General features: G+C 38.1%; 1 protein-coding gene across 1 annotated transcript; it reads left to right on the top strand.

Annotated features, from left to right (window-relative positions):
• The first annotated feature begins 2,455 nt into the window (after positions 1-2,455).
• LOC136322190 (olfactory receptor 13C8-like) lies at positions 2,456-8,882 on the top strand. The gene is given in 5 exon segments (XM_066254335.1): positions 2,456-2,590; positions 7,569-7,758; positions 7,761-8,099; positions 8,102-8,484; positions 8,832-8,882. Coding segments are annotated over 5 exon segments (1,098 nt in total).
• Positions 8,883-20,329: the final 11,447 nt, after the last annotated feature.

The following is a 20,329-nucleotide window of genomic DNA, read 5'->3' as shown; positions in this document are numbered from 1 at the left end:
ATGACAGCATTGTTCACAATAGCGAAGATCTGGAAAAAGCCCAAGTGTCCATCAGAGGACGAGTGGATTAAAAAGCTTTGGTGCATATATACTATGGAATACTACTCAGCCATAAGAAATGATGACATCGGATCATTTACAATAACATGGATGGACCTTGATAACATTATACGGAGCGAAATAAGTAAATCAGAAAAAACTAAGAACTCTATGAACCCATACATAGATGGGACATAAAAATGAGACTCAGAGACATGGACAAGAATGTGATGGTAACAGGGGGTGGAGTGGAGGGGTGGGGAGGGGGTGAGGAAGGAGAGGTAGGGGGTAGGGGAAGAGTAGGGGCACAAAGAAAACCAGATGGAAGGTGACAGAAGACAATTTGACTTTGGGTGAGGGGTATATAGCATAATCAAAGGTCATAATCATCTGGAGATGTTTTCTCAGAACATATGTACCCTGGTTTATCAATGTCACTGCATTAAAATTAATAAAAATAAGATAAACAAAAAGTTTACATTCTGTTTCATGTGTAACTCTTACTTGGATTTAAAGGGAAACTAAAGCTTTGTTTTAACTTTTTATTAATATTTAATTGTCAGATTCAACTATTAAAATTCTAACCTACTTTTTCCTTCACTCACTGCAGAGTGGGGGGTGCAATATTCGAAAAGCTCATTCCAGGTTGTCAGTGGTGATCAACAGGGCAGCATTGCAAATAGACTGCAGCAGCAGGAGTCATAAAAGCTGGATTTGGGATCCTTTTTTACCCCCTTTTATACTGGCTGGACGGTCTTCAGTAAAATATTTCAACTTTCAGAGTCTCAGGCACTATATCTGCATAATAGGAAAATTGTACTAACTCATGCTAGTGTTCTGAGAACAGCTTTTGATATTTGAAAATTCTATGCCAGTGTAGGCAATATATGCTAGTAATCAAGGGAAGTTTTCCAGTAATTTCAGAAAAGGACAAACAAACCAATACTTGAAAAGGTTTTCTTCCTTTAAATCTTCAAATGCTCTGGTAATGTAGATGGGGATATAAAATTCTTGTTTAGGTTGCAATGAAACAAAAATAAACTAATTATATGATATAATTGGCTCCAACTGCATTCTCCTTGGAGTTTTGGAAAGTTTTTAATCTTCCATGTTTACAGTCCTAACTTCAGTTTGCTGCAAAGATTGGACCCTTCCCTGGCTCACCCCAAAAAGAATTTTAAACGTCTTGCTGTGCTAATTGGTGGTCGTTTGGAGGATGTTTTTGAAGCTCAAAATGTAGAGAAATGCTCAGATAACCACAAAGGCCCCAAGAATCTATGGGTTCTCTGCATTTTTTCTTTTCTTTCCTGACACTGAACTAGAAACTCTGGGCCTGAGAGTCGGAACATTTTAAATAACTCATCTATCAATTTTACCTGAGGGATAAACTACTGCTAAATCCAAACTAGAAGAAAATTATTGCAGCACTCTGCTTACTGTCTAAATCTCACTAATATCCTCTCACCTTGTCCTGCAGATTACTGCATAAAATAGAGAGCATTTATTAACGATGTGAAGCAAGACAGCCATTAAGGAAGAAGACTGTTCTCAAATCAAGGAAAAGAAACCGTTCCTTAGGCTCAGAGGTAAATGACATATCCATCTTCTCTCATAAATATTATTTTTTTTCTTTTGCAGATTATGGGTAAGATACCAATTTTATATAATTTAAATAGATAGATCTAATTTTATCATCCATCAAGATTTCATCATTTAGTGTAGAAAGCTTTCCAGCTTATATTTTAAAACACTGCTGGGTCATTTTCACAACAAAGTTCTTCGGTAGAAATTGGCATCCTTTAAAGAAGAGAAAAAATAAAAAGAGGTTCCTAATCTCTGAGTTTCAAACCTAAGTACTCTAAAATAAAATATAGTGCCCATTTGCCACATCTGCCTCTTCAAAAGCATTTACAGTTGACACGCGGGGTTGTACTGTGCCTGTCCTCCACTCCCCCCAGCAAATAGCATAGCGCCTGATACCTCCAGTTGGTGTTCTTAGAGCTATCGTTGCAAAGCACGTGTGTTATGTCTCACTTTCTCCAGGAGCCAAGCAATTTGAACACTATTATTGGACCCACAATCTCCTGAAAAATTCATTCTCTGTCCCAAATATGTGAAACTACGATGCAATTAGTTGACCATGTTCAGGGGTTGTATGTCCACCACAGTTTTCAAAAGGTTTTAAAAATAGCTGAGATATTGTATCACTTGTATAGTTATATTCAAAATAATTGTTGAGTTCAAAACAATTAAAGCAAGAGGCTGAATCTCATTCCAGGAGCCGATTCACACTAGCTCACAAATAGCACTGTGAAGATGAATGCCATCCTTCACAATGAGAAACAGAAAGGCCAGTGAGGGAGAAGCCATTTAACTCCTCTGCTCAGTTCATTCTTTCTTTCTATGCAGGTCCTGGATGCCACCTTCTCTTCAGAAGGAGAAAACTGGGCCAAATCAGAGGGGCTACTTAAATGAAAGCATATTTAGTGGAATTGGGCTAATAGGAATGCCAGACTCACCTATCTCTACATCACGCAGGACCTTTCCAAAGGTACCCAGATGAAATCTGTTGGATGACCACTGTCTCTCATAAACCCTGCGAATGAACTTCCTTCTCCATTACTGACCAACCACTTTATGACTGACTTTTTTTTAACTAGATTTAAAACTTTAATTTTTAAAAATGTCTGGTCTGTGTAAACTTTAAACTCATTTTTAAATGTCTTAATTTTTTCCTCTAATCTATTATATATTGTCTTTTGGTGTCAGAGGTCAATTTTGCTTTCCTTCATTTTGTTAATTTATAATAGTCCCTCTATTGAACTGCATTTCTGATCAGAGCTCCTTCATTGGTATATGCCTTATATTGCTCTCTGTTTGTTAGTTTCCATTTAAACTTAGACACACATCATGCCCTCCTATATTTTATTTTCCTCTATACATTATTTTCCTCACTCCTTAAAAATCTTCCTATTATTTTTTCATAATCACTGATTCTAACATTCACTCCACAACCTATAATTATGTTTGATTTGTTTCTAAAAATGTGTGTTCCCTTGTAAAATATGTATTTTAAATTTATATATAAATTTTATTATGCTGTAAATCACAATATTGATTCTTTTTTAAACACTTTTCCAGGGATCTATTATGTTGCTGAACAGGCATCTAGTTCATTTGTTTCTCACTTTTGCAAACTGTTCCATAACGCATGTTCACATGTAATAGAACATTCCTCTGATGATGGACATCCAGGTTGCCTCCAACCACTTTTTGCCACAAACAATGCATTGTTGATCATCCTTATGCTATTCTCTTTATAGTTCTGGGCAAGAAGTTAACTAGGACATATTCTCAAGACTGGATCACTAGGACCTACCCAACCTTAATACAGCCAGAGAGCTTTACAGCAGAACATGTTCCCACCAGAAATCTACCTCCCCACATGCTTGTCAACATTTGGTATCATCTACTTTTCTAATAAAAATGAATGATAAGTCATGACTGCTTTTTGAACATTTAATGAGCATTTTCCAGATTTTCTGAGTGTAAGAATCTCTCCATGTACTTGTGAGCCATTTAGAAAGATCCTTCTGTGAATCACTGATTTCTATCCTTTGACTTTCTATTGGCTTAAAGCTTTATGCTTTGTGTGTGTGTGTGTGTGTGTGTGTGTGTGTGTTTGTGTGTTTGTGTGTGTGTGTGTGTTGACAGAAACAGAGAGAGTCAGAAAGAGGGACATATAGGGACAGACAGACAGGAAGGGAGATGAAAAACATCAATTCTTCATTGCAGCTTCATAGTTGTTCATTGATTGATTTCTCATATGAGCCTTGACCAGGGGGCTACAGCAGACCAAGTGACCCCTTGCTCGAGCCAGCGACCTTGGGCTCAAGCTGGTGAGCCATGCTCAAACCAGAAGAGCCCATGCTCAAGCTGGCGACCTCGGGGTCTCGAACCTGGGTCCTTCACATCCCCGTCTGACGCTCTATCTATCCACTATGCCACCGCTTGGTCAGGCAAAGCTTTATGCTTTATAAATTTTTTCCTCCACTATAAGTTCATAAGATTTCCTGCACTATCTTTTATTAATCTTATACTTTCTCTTTACATGTGAATTGTTCATTCTTCTAGTTTCCACCTTCATGTATGGTAATCTAAGAAACTAACTTATATTTTTCATATATAAGAGCATTTTTCTAACAAGATCTACTAAACCCTACTTCCTCACTACTTTGGGGTAAGTTTTATGATATATCAAATTCTCACACAAGCATATCTATATCTGAGATCTCTTTCTTTTCCACCTGACTATCTAAATGTCCCTGAACCATTATTATAGTATTCTTATTACTGTGGCTTCACAGTGTATTTTAAATATGGATGTTCCCCATATTTTTCTCTATAAATGTAATTGTGTAAGTTGTAAACTTTTATTATTCTATATAAATTCTAGAATGAGTACTAATATTCCTCAAAATAAATCCAGCTAAAATTCTGAATGCATTTAATTGAATGTATAAACCAGTTTGGGGGGGAAATGGCAGCTTTATATTTTTATCCCATTTATTAAAATGTTGTATTGTTTCAGTTACTCATAGTCTATTAAGCTGCTTATTATAATTTTAAATGATTTCTGTAAATACCTTGAGCATATTTTCTTAAGATAAAATACAGATGCTTCATAATTTTATTTTTATTATATTAATTTTCATTATGTTTGCTAATAATTTATTGCTAATATAAAGAGAACTATTGATTTTTTCCATTGATCTTTCAGCCAGAAGTATTACTGATTTTTTCTTATCAAGTCTTACAAATTTGTAGTCTCCTTCTATTGCTACTTCTGCCATTTCTTCTTATGATTTTGAATAGGACTGCCAAGTCTATGTCCAATCATAGCTGTAAGAGTGTACATCCTTATGACAGATCTTAATGAGAATGTATAAACTGTCTCAGTCATTATTCAATAGTAATTTGCTATATATATGGGGAACATAGGGAATATATATATATATGGAATATAGTTTCCTTTTAAGATTAGAAAATCACCTTTTGTTTCTGACCTTTAAGTAGTTTATATTGAAAATTATAAATTGATCTTCACCAAATTTATTTCTTGCATCCGTAAAATCACTTTTTTTCTCTAGTCAACTCATACTATGATTTACTAGTGGTGTTTATCAAATGTTTAAAGCAGGCTGATGAGAATAATCTATATGCATACAATCATAGTTATTACTCCTTGGATTGTTATGAATGAAAGCATTTAGAAATGTATCTGGCATAGAGTAATCAATATATATATTACTATTTTATTTGATCAAAATTATTAAAGTGCATATTATTAATATAACTCCCTACTTATTGCATTAGTTTTCAAACTATAACCCTTAGAAATCAAATTGAGGGAGGAAGAGTGAATGAGGTACTAAAAGCTAATGCTTTTTCCTTCCTTGCAAAGCAGTTTAACTTCGACTAAAAAATTCTCCGTTTTGTTTGCTTTATATATTATGCTTCTGTATTAATTTTATTTGCTAGACAATAATGGTTGCATGTAATTGGCTTAATTAAATGTACACATTTTTAATAAAAGCACTGTAATTACAGTTGATCCTTAAATAATAGTTTTGTATAAGGTAAAAATACACAAGCTAGTTGGAGCCTACAATACACAACATTAAATCTCTCTAGTCATGATAAAATTGACTTTGTAAATACTTTTCATTCATTTGTATTAAAAAACATTTATTTGAACACAAAGTTTCTTATCAAAGAGAGGTACATGCTAAGGAATATAAACATATGCCCTTTCAATAAGGCACTGTCCTCAATGAGACTATGTGCAAATGCAATGACTACTTATACCATCAGCACACTGTACTGAGCTCTGAAGAGCCTCAACCACACGGGACTGCATGATGATTTTGATGGGCCCTAGACACTTTGCCTTTACCTTTATGGGTCCTTTCTTCTATGCAATAATATTGTATTTTATATTGCCTTAGCATAAAGATAAATATTATATGTATTAAAACTTTAAAAATGTATTGCTTTATTCAAATTTTAAAAGAAATCAAAATATTTTCATAGTCTCCTAACAGTATGGTGGTCCTACTGTGCCTAGAGGGGTAAGTCAGCCTTGCAGCCGTGGGTCAAGCATTCAAATACATATACAATTCTGTCAGGTAATATAGATAATTGAGATCAACTGAGAATAACATGTTAATTGTCAACTAATATTCATCTTCGATGACAAACAGACAAGAGACAGAGGAGGGTATTCTGGCAAAACATAGACATGCTTCAAAGTCATGGGTTGGCTGTAACTGAGCTCAAATTGGAAATGGGGCCAACGTTTCCAAATACTAAAATTTATTTGAAGATAAGCTAAAAATACAGATTTTTATACCACATCTTCTGCTCTTACAATGCTGACCTCTAATCTTAATTTTTTGTCTTTTTGTTGCTGTTTTATTGAATTTCTTGGGGTATAGGTTTCAAGTGTACAACTCAATCAAACATCATCAGCACACTGCACTGTGGGCCCATCACCCCAAGCAAAGTCTCTGTCCCCGTTTTCCTCCCTTGCACCATCTCCACCAACCCCCCAAACCCCTGTCCCTCAATCATCACTTTTCTGTGTCTATGTGTCTAATATATATATATAGTATTATGTATAATATATAGTATGTATATAACTTTTTTTGCTTAATTCCTTCACTGTCTAGCTTCCAGTCCCCCAACACCCCTCCTCTCTGACAGCTGTCAGGCTGTTTTATGTGTCCATGTCTCTGTTTCTCTTTTGTTCATCGGTGCCTTTTATTCATTAGATTCCACATATAAGTGAGATCATAAGGTACTTGTCTTTCTCTGACTGGTTTATTTCACTTAGCTTACTATTCTTCAGGTCCATCCATGCTGTCACAAAAAAAATTTCCTTCTTTTTTACGGCTGGATAGTATTCCATTGTGTATATGTACCACAGCTTTTTTATACACTTGTCCACTGATGGGCACTTGGGCTGCTTCCAAGTCTTGGCTATTGTAAATAATGCTGCAGTGAACACAGGTGTGCAGATATTCTTTTAAATTAGTGTTTTGAGATTCTTAGGATATATTCCCATAAGTGGGATCACTGAGTCAAAAGGCAGTTCCATTTTTAATTTTTTGAGGAAACTCCATCCGTTTTCCATAGCTAGAACCATTGCCAAACAAAGCACATCTGTCTGCTGCATCCAGGTTAGAGGCCACTGATCTGCAATCAATGCAGTAAGAGGCAGAGCTAGTAGTAATGACAATAAATGGGTTTGGGATCCAAATGTCCCCAAATCAAATGTTTTCTTTCTTCACCCTGAGAAAATCAGATTAGGATTCCTGTTCTAATGGCATGGGGTCTACAGTAAGAAATACATCCCGGAGTTATATTGTTGCATCCAAATAGAGAACTACAGTGACACAGAATGTGATTCTCAAAAGAGGAGCTCTTACCTACACTGTTTTAATAAATTTCTGTTCTGTCATCCATAGAGAAAGGGTATATGTAATACGGAAAGGACCAGTGGCTCCATATTGACAGAATTTGTCCTGGTTGGACTTTCTGCCCACCCAAAGCTCCAGACGGTTTTCTTTGTGCTAGTTTTGTGGATGTACTTGATGATCCAGCTAGGAAATGGAGCCCTTATCTCAGTAATCATCTATGATTTCCGCTTGTGCACCCCCATTATTTCTTCCTCTGTAATCTTTCCTTCCTGGACATTTGCTACACTAGCTCCTCTGTCCCACTGATTCTTGACAGCTTTCTGACAATTAGGAAAAGTGTTTCCTTCTCTGGGCACATGGTGCAAATGTTTCTCTCCTTTGCCATGGGGGCCACAGAGTGCGTGCTTCTAGGCATGATGGCACTTGACCGTTACAGGGCCATCTGCTACCCACTGAGATACTCTGTCATCATGAGCAATGGTGCCTGCGTGCTCATGGCAGCTGGGTCCTGGGTCTCTGGGCTTGTGGGTTCAGTGGTGCAGACATCTCTCGCAATGCAATTACCATTCTGTGCTAACAATGTCATTTTGTCAGTGAAATTCTGGCTATCCTAAAATTGTCCTGTGCTGATATTTAAATCAATGTGATCAGCATGGCAGGGTCAAATTTGATTGTTTTGGTGATTCCATTGCTGATCATTTCCATTTCTTACATTTTTATTGTTGCCACTATTCTGAGAATCCCTTTCACTGAAGGAAAACATAAGGCCTTCTCCACCTGCTCAGCCCACCTAACAGTGGTGATTGTATTCTTTGGAACCATTTTCTTCATGTATTCAAAGTCCAAGTCTAAAAGGTCTGTTGGTAGAGATAATCAAGACATCACTGAGGCCCTCATCTCCCTCTTCTACAGCATGATGATGCCCATGCTCAATCCTCTCATCTACAGTCTGCGAAATAAGGATGTACAGCAGGGGTCCCCAAACTACAGCCCGCGGGCCGTATGTGGCCCCCTGAGGCCATTTATCCAGCCCCCCCACACACACATCCAGAAGGGGCATCGCTTTCATTGGTGGTCAGTGAGAGAAGCATAGTTCCCATTGAAATACTGGCCAGTTTGTTGATTTAAATTTACTTGTTCTTTATTTTAAATATTGTATTTGTTCCTGTTTTGTGTTTTTACTTTAAAATAAGATATGTGCAGTATGCATAGTGATTTGTTCATAGTTTTTTTTATAGTCTGGCCCTCCAACAATCTGAGGGAAGTGAACTGGCCCCCTGTGTAAAAAGTTTGGGGACCCCTGATGTACAGGCTGCTGTGAAGCACATGCTGGGGAGGAAAGGCCTCTCTGATGGAAGATGAGTGAATACTGGTGAACACTCTGTGACTCATCATTCAAAGCCATGGCAGATGCAGAATTCAAATAGCAAACATTACCATGTGGAAATGAATTCACCATGTCATTCAAAACCGTATTATAAAAATATTTTGGTTGCTGTTCTTGCTATTAGTTTTGTTCTAACTGCAGAAATAAAACATACTTGTGGTTTAAAAAAATACTATTATGGGAATACAAAATGTTGAAAGTTTCCGAGGAAGCCACAGCAAAACATAATCATTCTTAAGCCTTCATAAAATAATAAAGGCAAAAGGTGTTCTAAAAAGGACTTAGCAACTTAAATTAAGTACATTATTAGTTAATTATTCAAAGTGATTATTAATCAGTACATGATATACATTTATTTTGATTTTGTCCATTTATTTACTATTTATATCCACCACATATATAAGCTGTGAGAGTAAGAACTTGCCAGTTTATTACCCTATAACATCCCAAAGGCCTAAAATAGCACATGACATATAATAGATGGTCAAGAAATATTTTTCAATAAATAAATGAAACACATAATATATAAAACTAGAAAAGTATATCTGTCATATCTGAGGTAACAAAGGCTATTTAAAAAGAAATTTGATCCAATGTAATAGTACCTAAATGGTACTTTGTCATATGAATTCCCTTAATAGTTAAAGTACTGCCTTTTATTTTTTATGTGATGTGTATTATAATATAGAAGAACAGATTTTATTTGCTAGGTACCATAACTTTTCTGGATTCGATACATAATTGAGACTAAGATAGCTGAAAGAGTCCCTTAATAGTGCACTCTTAAGTTTTGACCTAGTAAAATAGAGGTGACATGGTAGCAGAGAATTCCTCCTGCACTCTGAGTAGAGACCAGATTGTAATGAAGACTTCTTTCCTACACTGCATTGAATCACACAGCTCCTAAGCAGTAGGAGAATTAGACAGAACTGGTAACTGATAACAATTGTAGTTAAGAGAATTAGAAGTGGCAAAAGAAGGCCCTGGTGGGTTGGCTCAGTGGTAGAGTGTCAGCCCAGCCGTATGGATGTCCCAAATTTGATTCCCAATGAGGGCATGCAGGAGAAGCGCCCATCTGCTTCTCCACCCCTCCCCTTCTTGCTTCTCTCTCTCTTCTCTCCTGCAGCCATGGCTCATTTGGAGCAAGTTGGCCCTGGACGCTGAGGATAGCTTCATGGCCACCTCAGGTGCTAAGAAGAGCTTGGTTGCTGAGCAGTGGATCAATGCCCCAGATGGGCAGAGCATAACCCTTTAGTGGGTTTGTCAAGTTGGGGCACATGTGGGAGTCAGTCTCTCCCTCCCCTCCTCTCAATGAATTAAAAAATAAAGTGACAAAAGAAGAGTCAAGTTGTTCAGTAAATTAAAGAGCTACAGGTTTTGGGTGTTGGGGGAATAAGACAAAGATGGCTCAAAATTGAGATGATTCTTATTGCTGAAGAGTGTAGCCCTGTGAGGCAATGTCACTGTCAGGAGTGGAAGCCCCACTGCCACTGAAGGAGTTGGGTCAGATCTAGCCCTTTGAGGAGTCTATGAAAGTTTAAATTTAAAACACAATCTAAAGTAAAGATATAACTACTTAAATTGTGAATGTAAGTCCATAATATCCTCCTTTCTTGTTAGCAGGAAATTATTGTTCCTTCATAAGATTAAAGAAGTTAATTCATGCATAGCACTAAAAAGTGCCTAAAACACACTAAATGTCCAATCAACATGTTTTATTCTTATTAGTGTTGGGTATACTCTAATGGATCATAAAGCTTTGAGTAGGCACAAGATTTTCATCCTTACTTTTTATAAAGTAATTTTAATGCTATCATTAAACTATTGTCTGAGCTTCAAATCCTCTTTTCTATGCTCTCCTTTGCGAGTTAGAATTGGCACACTGAAAACCACGTTTCTCCTTTGCTGGCTAGCATCTGTTAAATTTACCCAAAAGAGTTGCTAGAAAGAGGATGGAAGGTTGGATGACGACAAGGGACCTCCCTGTGTGCCCCTTGTTCCTGTCAGCATCAGGCCAGCTATGGTTCTTCACCATGACAATGGCAACTCCTTAGCTGTTTTAGCATTGATTTCAGCTTTCATTTCTTCTGTTCTGTGACCCAGAACCAATAGTTACCAGTGTCACCTCCTCAGAGGTTTGAATGCATTTCTCAGCTTTTACTTCTGATAAATGAATAGCCCTTTCAAGTCTTTGTTCTGTCTTAAGGATCTTTATAAGCAATAAAATAGGCAATGCTCTGCTTGCGAAGTGTAGTGAATCAGAGTATGAGCAATAGATGTGGTTAGGCTATCATTTTCATACATAACTAAATAACAGAAGTTAGAGAACAAGATAGTTGTATTTCTTCTGTAGTTGCTTTCTTGTGCCTAAAATGTAGATTATGAAAGCCTCTTTAGTATACTCTATGATAATGATAATAATCATATGAAAGGAAAACATTGAGTAATCATACCAGACCCTGAAATACCTGTGAGAAGGGACAAAACTTAGGAGCTTGAGCTCTTTTCTTCCACTAATGTATACCTAGTACCAATCTAAGCTCTAGTCCTGGCATATAGTATGCTATTTCTATAAATCTGTTAAATTAATAAATAAATAAGTGAAAAAAACTTCAGAAGGGTACACATAGTTTCCAAAATAATTTATCAAGATCATATTACTGGGGCCTCATAATTGTTTTTTTTGTTTTTGTTTTTGTTTTTTTCCGAAGCTGGAAACGGGGAGGCAGTCAGACAGACTCCCACACACGCCTGACTGGGATCCACCCGGCATGCCCACCAGGGGGCGATGCTCTGCCCATCTTGGGGCATCGCTCTGCCGCAATCAGAGCCATTCTAGCGCCTGGGGCAGAGGCCAAGGAGCCATCCCCAGCTCCTGGGCCAACTTTGCTCCAATGGAGCCTTGGCTGCGGGAGGGGAAGAGAGAAACATAGAGGAAGGAGAGGGGGAGGGGTGGAGAAGCAGATGGGCGCTTCTCCTGTGTGCCCTGGCCGGGAATCAAACCCAGGACTCCTGCACGCCAGGCCGATGCTCTACCACTGAGCCAACCGGCTAGGGCCTCATAACTGTTCAAGTAGGGAACAGAAAGCCCATTTCCAAAACTATAGGAATATCTTAAGTCACGAAAAGAATATGGAAAGCCTTTGATTTGAACAAAACAGTAAGTTTAACAACCTATTATAAAATTAAAATTCTTCTAAAGCACATATAAAACATGTACAAAAGTTGGTATTTTGTTGGGCTGAAAGCAAGGATCAGAAAATTTCAAAAAAATCACATTAAACAGTCCACATTATTTCAATAAAACTAAAAGCAAGTAATTTTAAAACTATCAGAATCTGAGATAACATTTCTAAAAGACTAAGGGGTAGCCATTTTTAAAATGTAACCAGAAATAAATATGTTATATTACCAATAGTAGCCTGACTAGCCATAAAATAGACCTAATTAAAAACGTACTAACAAAGTAAGCTTATAAAAGAGTTTCTCATAATATGTTAACACCAGTTTGTTGCTCTTATCACTACGATTTGATATTACCAGTTTAGTGATCGATCAAAGTTATGTATTTTGTAATAAATAAATAGTATATAATCAATCCTGTACTTTCACCTCTGGGTTAGCTCTTGTTACAGTTAAAAGGCATTTTCCCTCCAGCTGATGTATACCAAGGGTTAGCATTCGAACAAGAAGAAAAACCACTTCTCCTAACTCTCACCACATTGAGGTTTGTGATTATGACCATCGTTTAAGGCCAAGAAGACAAGCCTGACTGTGGGAATCCATAGACACTTCTTATATGAAACAAAAAACCCCAATATAAGTTACTTGCCAGCTTCAGTTCCTGTAGCAATGGAACAAACTCTGACCTTCAGGTTTGCCAGTTCTGAGAGACGTGAGACCTTTACCACCTACCTTAACAAATGGTGCTGATCCCTCAGCAAAGAGCTCTCACACCCTCCTTCTGATTCCTCTGTTCTAATTTGGCTTATTCTCCTCTCCTTCTCCCTCCTTATAAAAACCTCTGCCTACACCAAAAAGGGAAAACGGGCTTTTTTTTCCAGAGAGAGAGAGAGAAACAGACAAAGAGGAAGGGAGAGAGATGAGAAGCATCAACTTATAGTTGCAGCACTTTAGTTGTTTATTGATTGCTTCTCATATGTGCCTTGACTGGGGGCTCTAGCTGAGCCAGTGACACCTTGCTCAAGCCAGTGACCTTGGGTTCAAACCAGCAACCTTGGGCATCAAGCCAGTGACCTTTGGGTTCAAGGCAGTAATCATAGGGTCATTTTTTCTATGATCCCATACTCAAACTGGTGACCTTAGGGTTTCAAATATGGGTCCTCAGAATCCCAAGTCAACGCTCTTTCCACTGTGCCACCACCTCGTCAGGCTTGAGAATAGGGGTCCCCCCAACTTCTCAGGTGGCCAGCACTTGAATAAAAACCCCTTTCCTTCTCATCAGTGTCTGTATTGTGTGACTGGTTTCCATGGCAATAGGCAGCTGGACTTGCAGATCATTTTTCCAGTTTCTTTCTTTCTTTCTTTCTTTCTTTTTTATTTTTTTTATATTATTAAGTGAGATGCAGGGAAGCAGAAAGACAGGCTTCCACAGGCTCCCTGACCAGGATTCACCTGGCATACCCCTACCAGGCAATGCTCTGCCCATCTGGGGCCACTGCTCTGTTTCTCAGCAACCAAGCCATTTTAGCACCTGAGGCAAGGCCATGGAGCCATCTCAGCACCCAGGGCCAACTTTCACAAACCATTCAAGCCAAGGATGCAGGAAGCAAAGAAAGAGTGAGGGGAGGGAGAGAGAAGGAGGATGGGGAAGGGTGGAGAAGTAGATAGTTGCTTCTCCTGTGTGCCCTAACCAGGAATTGAACTTGGAACTTCCACACGCCAGGCTGATGCTCTACCACTGAACCAACCATCCAGGACCTCATTTTTCTACTTTCTAAAATATTTACCAACTTCTATGACAAGTATTCCAATAAATCAGCATGAATGAGTGCCTGCCATAAACAACCAGTGTGGATATAGTAATGTATGGCAACTACATTTTCACTTTTCTTTATAGATCAGGAAAAATATTACAAACAAACAAAAAAATTAAAACCTCACAAAACCAGACCGGAGCTTGTACCCACTAGTACCACAATACTAGTCAGTTTATAGTAAGTAGTCATTTTTATTGGTTGATAGTTGTGACATAGTGTTTGTAAAAAATATTTTCAATATCAACCCTGCTAAGAAATAAAATATAATTGAATATTGCATATTAAAATTTACTAGAAGTAGAAAAAACAGTGTTTGAAGGAAATTTTCATTTTTAGGTTTTTATAGGGAACAGCTTCATCAAGAAGAAGAGCATGAAGGAAACAAAAGGAAAAGGAAGGTCCTGGCCAGTTGGCTCAGCTGTAGAGCATCAGCCCAGTCAGGGCACACAGGAGAAGTGCCCATCTGCTTCTCCACTCTTTCCCCTCTACTTTCTCTATATATCTCTCTTCCCCTCCGGCAGCCAAGTCTCCATTGGAGCAAAGTTCACCCCAGGTGCTGAGGACAGCTCCATGGCCTCCATTTCAGGTGCTAGAATGGCTCCTGCCACAAATGGAGAAACGCCCCAGATGGGCAGAGCATCGCCCCCTGGTGGGCATACCAGGTGGATTCCCATTGGGCACTAGCAGGAGTCTGTCTGACTGCCTCTGTGCCTCCTGCTTCTAACTTTGGAAAAATACAAAAAAAAAAAAAAGAGGAAGATAAGGATAAAAGAAAACTATAGAATTTGGATGCAAAGCCAATATGCAAGCCATTGTGCTTTATGTTCATATCTTCTTTCATCTTAAATCTTCACAGTAATATTGGAAAGTATATCTCCTTGCACTTAAGTCATATATGAAGAGACTGAGATTCATAGAAGTTAAGGTCACGTAAGTTCTTAGTGGGTAACGCTGGTTTTCACACCATGGTCTGGACTATAAAGACATTATTATTTCCTCTATGCCTGCTGGTAAGAAGAGAAATATCCTGAATTCCAGTTCCAGCTGAATCATAAAAACGAACGATACTAGAGGGCAAGCGAGTTAAAATATCCTAACTGAATTTAACCTCAGAATTTCTCCAAAGCTGGTGACTAGTTTTATAGATTAATTCAGGGGACTATGACAACCAATTTCTCAATAATTTTGACAAAAGCCATGAGTAAGAGTGAATAACACTTTGACTTGGCCTTCTCCCACAACTGCATCATCCTCCTGAGAAACTCAGCAATACCCCTGTACTTACAGGCAACAGACGATGGTCACCAGAAACCAAGTGTTTTAACCAATCAGAAAACTGCTAAATAAACCTAGGTCTGTGGGTTTTCAGTGTGATGCACTTTAGGGATGAATTTACAGGGTTCAAGAATTTTTAGTTTATAAGAGAGGCAGAAAGCATTACTAATTAGGAGACTGGATGTGCAATTAAACTATTTAGACTGAAATCTCATCTCCACAACAACCATACTAATCTATAGCCCATGTAAGTAATTTAATTTCTCTAAACCTCAAGTTTTCTTATTTACTGTGAGGATTAAATATACCAGCTCATTAATCTACACTTTATAGCACTTCTCTCACTCTAGAGGAAAGGGTTTCAGTTTGAAAAACCAAAGAGCCAGAGGAATAGGGAGAGTTCAACTATGATTATGTTTGCTGTGGTGACAGTGGGTCACCAGGAAGATGCAGTCTTTCATTATATGAAATGAAAGCTTAAACACTAATGATGGACATTAAATTTGATGCTGTAGGTGGTGTGATTTTTGAAGCAAATATTATAGGTAATATCTTTGTCGAATATGAGTAAAGCAGAGCAAGTATTACTAACTGCACCCCACATTTTAAGAGAAAAAGAAGTAGAGCCACTAAAAGGAGAAGCAAATTGCAAGAGATAGAAAGGGGCATGGATACAGAAAGTCACCAAGATCACAAAAGGGAGAGCCTCAAAGAGCCCGGAAGGGAATATCCTATCTCTAAGAGAGGAATTTGGAAATACGGACATTGGGCGTACTAGACATATTAGTGAGGAGAAGTGGGACTGAAACCCAGGTGGTTCAGGAATGAATGACTCCTGTAGGGCAGGCTGGGGAGACACCAGTGGTAAGGCCAAAGTAGGATCAGTGGGGTAAACAAAACTAAAAGAGCAACAATTTCACTGAGCCCAGACAGCAAATTCTCATGACTCTCTCTGGACAACACCTATGAGGTTTCCAGAGAAATGGGAAAAGAAAAGAAGAGTCCTCTTCCCTGTTGCAGATTAATAAAAATGAAGCAAACACTTCAGTGACTAATGCTTTATGTAACCCAGGGAAGGAAATACGTTAAACATCACTAAAATTGCAGGTATATTTAATCCTCATAAAACCCTAAAGATATACATGATTTTATACAATAAGAAATGTGAAGTCCAAAACTGTTATACAAATTGCCTTGGGATTCAGTGGGAATTGGAGTACAATTAAACAGACTCCAAAATTCAAATACATTTCCTGTCAACACATTTATTTATTTATTTATTTATTTATTTATTTATTTATCTGCTAAAAAGACCTTCCTATCCATCTCTTTAGGAAATAGACAAAACAATTTTCGATCCTGTATGACCTCTGATCATATAAAACACAATGGTTCCAAAGAGGCCAATTGGCCTAGGAAGACATTATTTTTTTCTACTTGTCATCTCATAACCTGGTAATCTCCCCCCACAGGAACATAAAACAGTCTGACATTTTCACCAAAGCAGAAAACTATATCTCAGAAGACATCATTAACTTATTAAAGTAAACAGGCTTATTAAACTAAACGTGTAACTTTTTAACAACACTCTTCCCTTCACAAGTTTTCTGGAGGGAATCTGAGGATATTCCTAGGAGAGTCCATTTCCCTCCTTAGTTAAAAGTAAATATGAAAGAGAGAAAAGGCAGTTCTCTGTGCACTTGCCATCACCATGTTATTCATAAAATGTATTTAGACAGAATAAATAAAACATATGCTAATGAAAACATTGAATAGAAAAGGGTGATGAACTGGTGGGAAAGGGAATAATATAGCACATGCATTTTGTTTAGTCAAATAGAATTAAAGAGATTAGCCACAGTCCTCACCCCTCCATATTGCTTTAAGTTCATTTTACTCAAGTGCATTCATTTTATATCAGTGAAGATATCTGATTTTGTGATTCCCAGAAGACATAAAATCATGCAGATAGTCAATCTGTTTTTATTCTGGGAAATCAATTGAGGGCCCATATAATTAATGTTGGAATTTTTAAAAAATCATTACAATTGTTTGGAAATACAATGATCTAGCTTTTAAAGTAGAAAGTTTTTTTTTCTCCAATATTCACAAAAATCCTGGGCAACTATAGGTCAGACACCTATAAAGGAGACTCCTAAGTAGGATTCCTCCTATCTAGAGCAAGGTTTAATCAGCATTAAAAAAAATTTTTTAACTCTGAATTTAAATTATCTATAATGACATGTAAATATGGTACAAGTCATGTTCTCAGCTCAAGGCCAGTAAAATGATAAATGGAAAGTAAACAAAAATGGCAGCCTGGCCTGTGGTGGCACAGTGGTTAAAGCATTGACCTGGATGCTGAGATCTCTCGTTCATAACCCTGGGCTTGCCTGGTCAAGGCATCGTTGACAAACTATCAATGAACAACTAAAGTGAAGTATCTATAAGTTGATATTCTTCACTCCCCCCACCCTCACTCTGTAAAATCAGTAAATAAAATCTTTAAACAAAAATGGTAAATTAATAATCATACTAATTAGCACACATTAGTAATAGGACTGTTCATCACATCAATTCAGAATTACTGTGAAATAATCCCCCCAAAAGCAACCTGTTCTATTAGTGTTATTTTGGAGGACAACAAACACACTATTTCTTCATCTATATCTAAATATGTGAGCATTTATTACAGAAATTTTAATATATGGATGCCCAAGGTTTTTAATAGTAAGTATACGGTCAGATATCTATATATGATTCCTTGAGAATATATTTGTACTAATTATAACACAAATCGAGTAAGGGCTCTAGGGTTGATTAAACTGCTTTATCTTTTGTTGGATATTTTTTATGATTGTTCAAAGTTCAATGTATCTTTAGAGCTTCAAGTTTGAAATATGTCTCAAAAAATATGTCATTTTGAACATTACCTAGCACTTATCACAACTAAAAATATATCTGTCCTTTTGGCATCTAGTAGCATTGGACACAGACAAATGTGGTGAGAAGGAAATTGAGCCATGCTATCCTGCCAACTCCTGTGTTCTTATCATACCTTATTCTTCACCCACCACCAAGCTACACGAAGCTCCAGGAGAGTAGGATGAGCTAGCTAAGCCCTGGCTGCAAATGAAACGCCCAAAGATGAGCCTGGGAATGACAGCCCCAACCCTTGAAAGTATCAGTTCTGCTTCGTCTAAATATTTTCTACTTTGTTGTATAGGAACCTGTGAAACATACGAAAGTCAGAATCCAGAATATCCTCTCATCTTGAGAAAAATTTTACTGGAAGATAGTCCTCACAAGATATCAAATTGTAGCCCTGGCCAGCTGGCTCAGTGGTAGAGTGTTGGCCTGGCATGTGGAAGCCCCAGGTTCGATTCCTGGCCAGAGCACACAGGAGAAGTGCCCATCTGCTTCTCTACCCTTCCCTCTCTCCTTTCTCTCTATCTCTCTCTTCCCCTCCCGCAGCCAAGGCTCCATTGGAGCAAAGTTGGCCCAGGAGCTGAAGATGGCTCCATGGCCTCTGCCTCAGGCACTAGAATGGCTCCGGTTGCAACGGAGCAACGCCCCAGCTGGGCAGAGCATCACCCCGTAGTGGGCATGCCAGGTGGATCCCGGTCGGGTGTATGCGGGAGTCTGTCTCTCTGCCTTCCCACTTCTCACTTCAGAAAAATACAAAAAAAAAAAGGAGAGATATCTAGTTGTGATCATTTCCTAATTTGCTATAAATGTGAAACTGGGCCCTACCAAGAGATGCTATTTAAAAACTAACAAGTAAGGCATAGACAACAACAGATCATAAGAGAAATGCAGCTGGAATGACATATCAGGCTGTAAGCAGAGTGGTGGTGGTTTGACCTGTGTCACTTTTTTTCTTTTTTTTTTTACAGAGACAGAGAGAGTCAGAGAGAGGGATAAATAGGGACAGACAGACAGGAACGAAGAGAGATGAGAAGCATCAATCATCAGTTTTTTGTTGCAACACCTTAGTTGTTCATTGATTGCTTTCTCATATGTGCCTTGACCGTGGGCCTTCAGCAGACCGAGTAACCCCTTGCTCGAGCCAGCAACCTTGGGTCCAAGCTGGTGAGCTTTGTTCAAACCAGATGAGCCCACGCTCAAGCTGGTGACCTCGGGATCTCAAACCTGGGTCCTCCACATCCCAGTCCGACGCTCTATCCACTGCACCACCGCCTGGTCAGGCATCACATTTTAAGGTGATCCATCACGTTGCTGTCTGAAAAATATACTGAAAGAAGGCAGGAATGAAGCTGAGAGACCAGTAGAAAGCTGTTGCAGAAATGCCATTTGAAGCAGGAGCTCATGACTTGTCAGAGCTGCACATCACTCAACTTCGTGTCTCCCACAGCTTTCTGGTCTGCCCATGTGCCTGCTGAGTTAAAATGACTTGAATACACTTATCAAGAAAATGAACCTCCTCTAATTTAGATGGAATTATCTTAAATGACTTGCTAAGGCTTTGTAAATCAAACTCAGTAAGTTACATAATTTTGTCTAATACAAGCAATCAGTGTTTTCCCCAACTCATTAAGGAATAGATGACATTCTTTGGTGGCAGTGATTTATTTTAATATTCTCTCTATTGATTTTTATAACTTTATATTGAGGCAGAATGATTAAATCAGTTTTATTTACCAAAACCAACTAAAAGTGATTATTTATAGCATCAACATTAGGCAAAGTATACTCAGACTCACTAATTTGTAAGTAAATATAATAATGCTAACCATCGTTTATGGACCATGCGTTAAATACCAAGAACCATGGTAAGTACTCTTTATCACAACAACGTTATCAGCAATCTGTAAATACTTGAAAAGCTGTCACAAAAAAGGAACATATAATTATTTTTTGTTGTTAAAAAGGGGAAAGATAAGTTGCATACAATTATATATAGTATATAAAGAACATTCTAAAGATGAGAATTGACAGCCCTGGCTGGTTGGCTCAGTGATAGAGTGTTGGTCCAGCATGTGGAAATCCCGAGTTCGATTCCAGGTCAGGGCACACAGAAGTGACCATCAGCTTCTCCACCCATTCCTCTCTCTCTCTCTCTCTCTCTCTCTCTCTCTCTCTCTCTCTTCTCCTCCCACAGCCATGGCTCACTCAAATGGTTCAAG

This window comes from Saccopteryx bilineata, chromosome 2 (genome assembly GCF_036850765.1).
Source record: "Saccopteryx bilineata isolate mSacBil1 chromosome 2, mSacBil1_pri_phased_curated, whole genome shotgun sequence".
In the NCBI taxonomy this organism is placed as follows: Eukaryota; Metazoa; Chordata; class Mammalia; order Chiroptera; family Emballonuridae; genus Saccopteryx; species Saccopteryx bilineata.
This window is presented reverse-complemented; position numbering and strand designations above follow the sequence as displayed.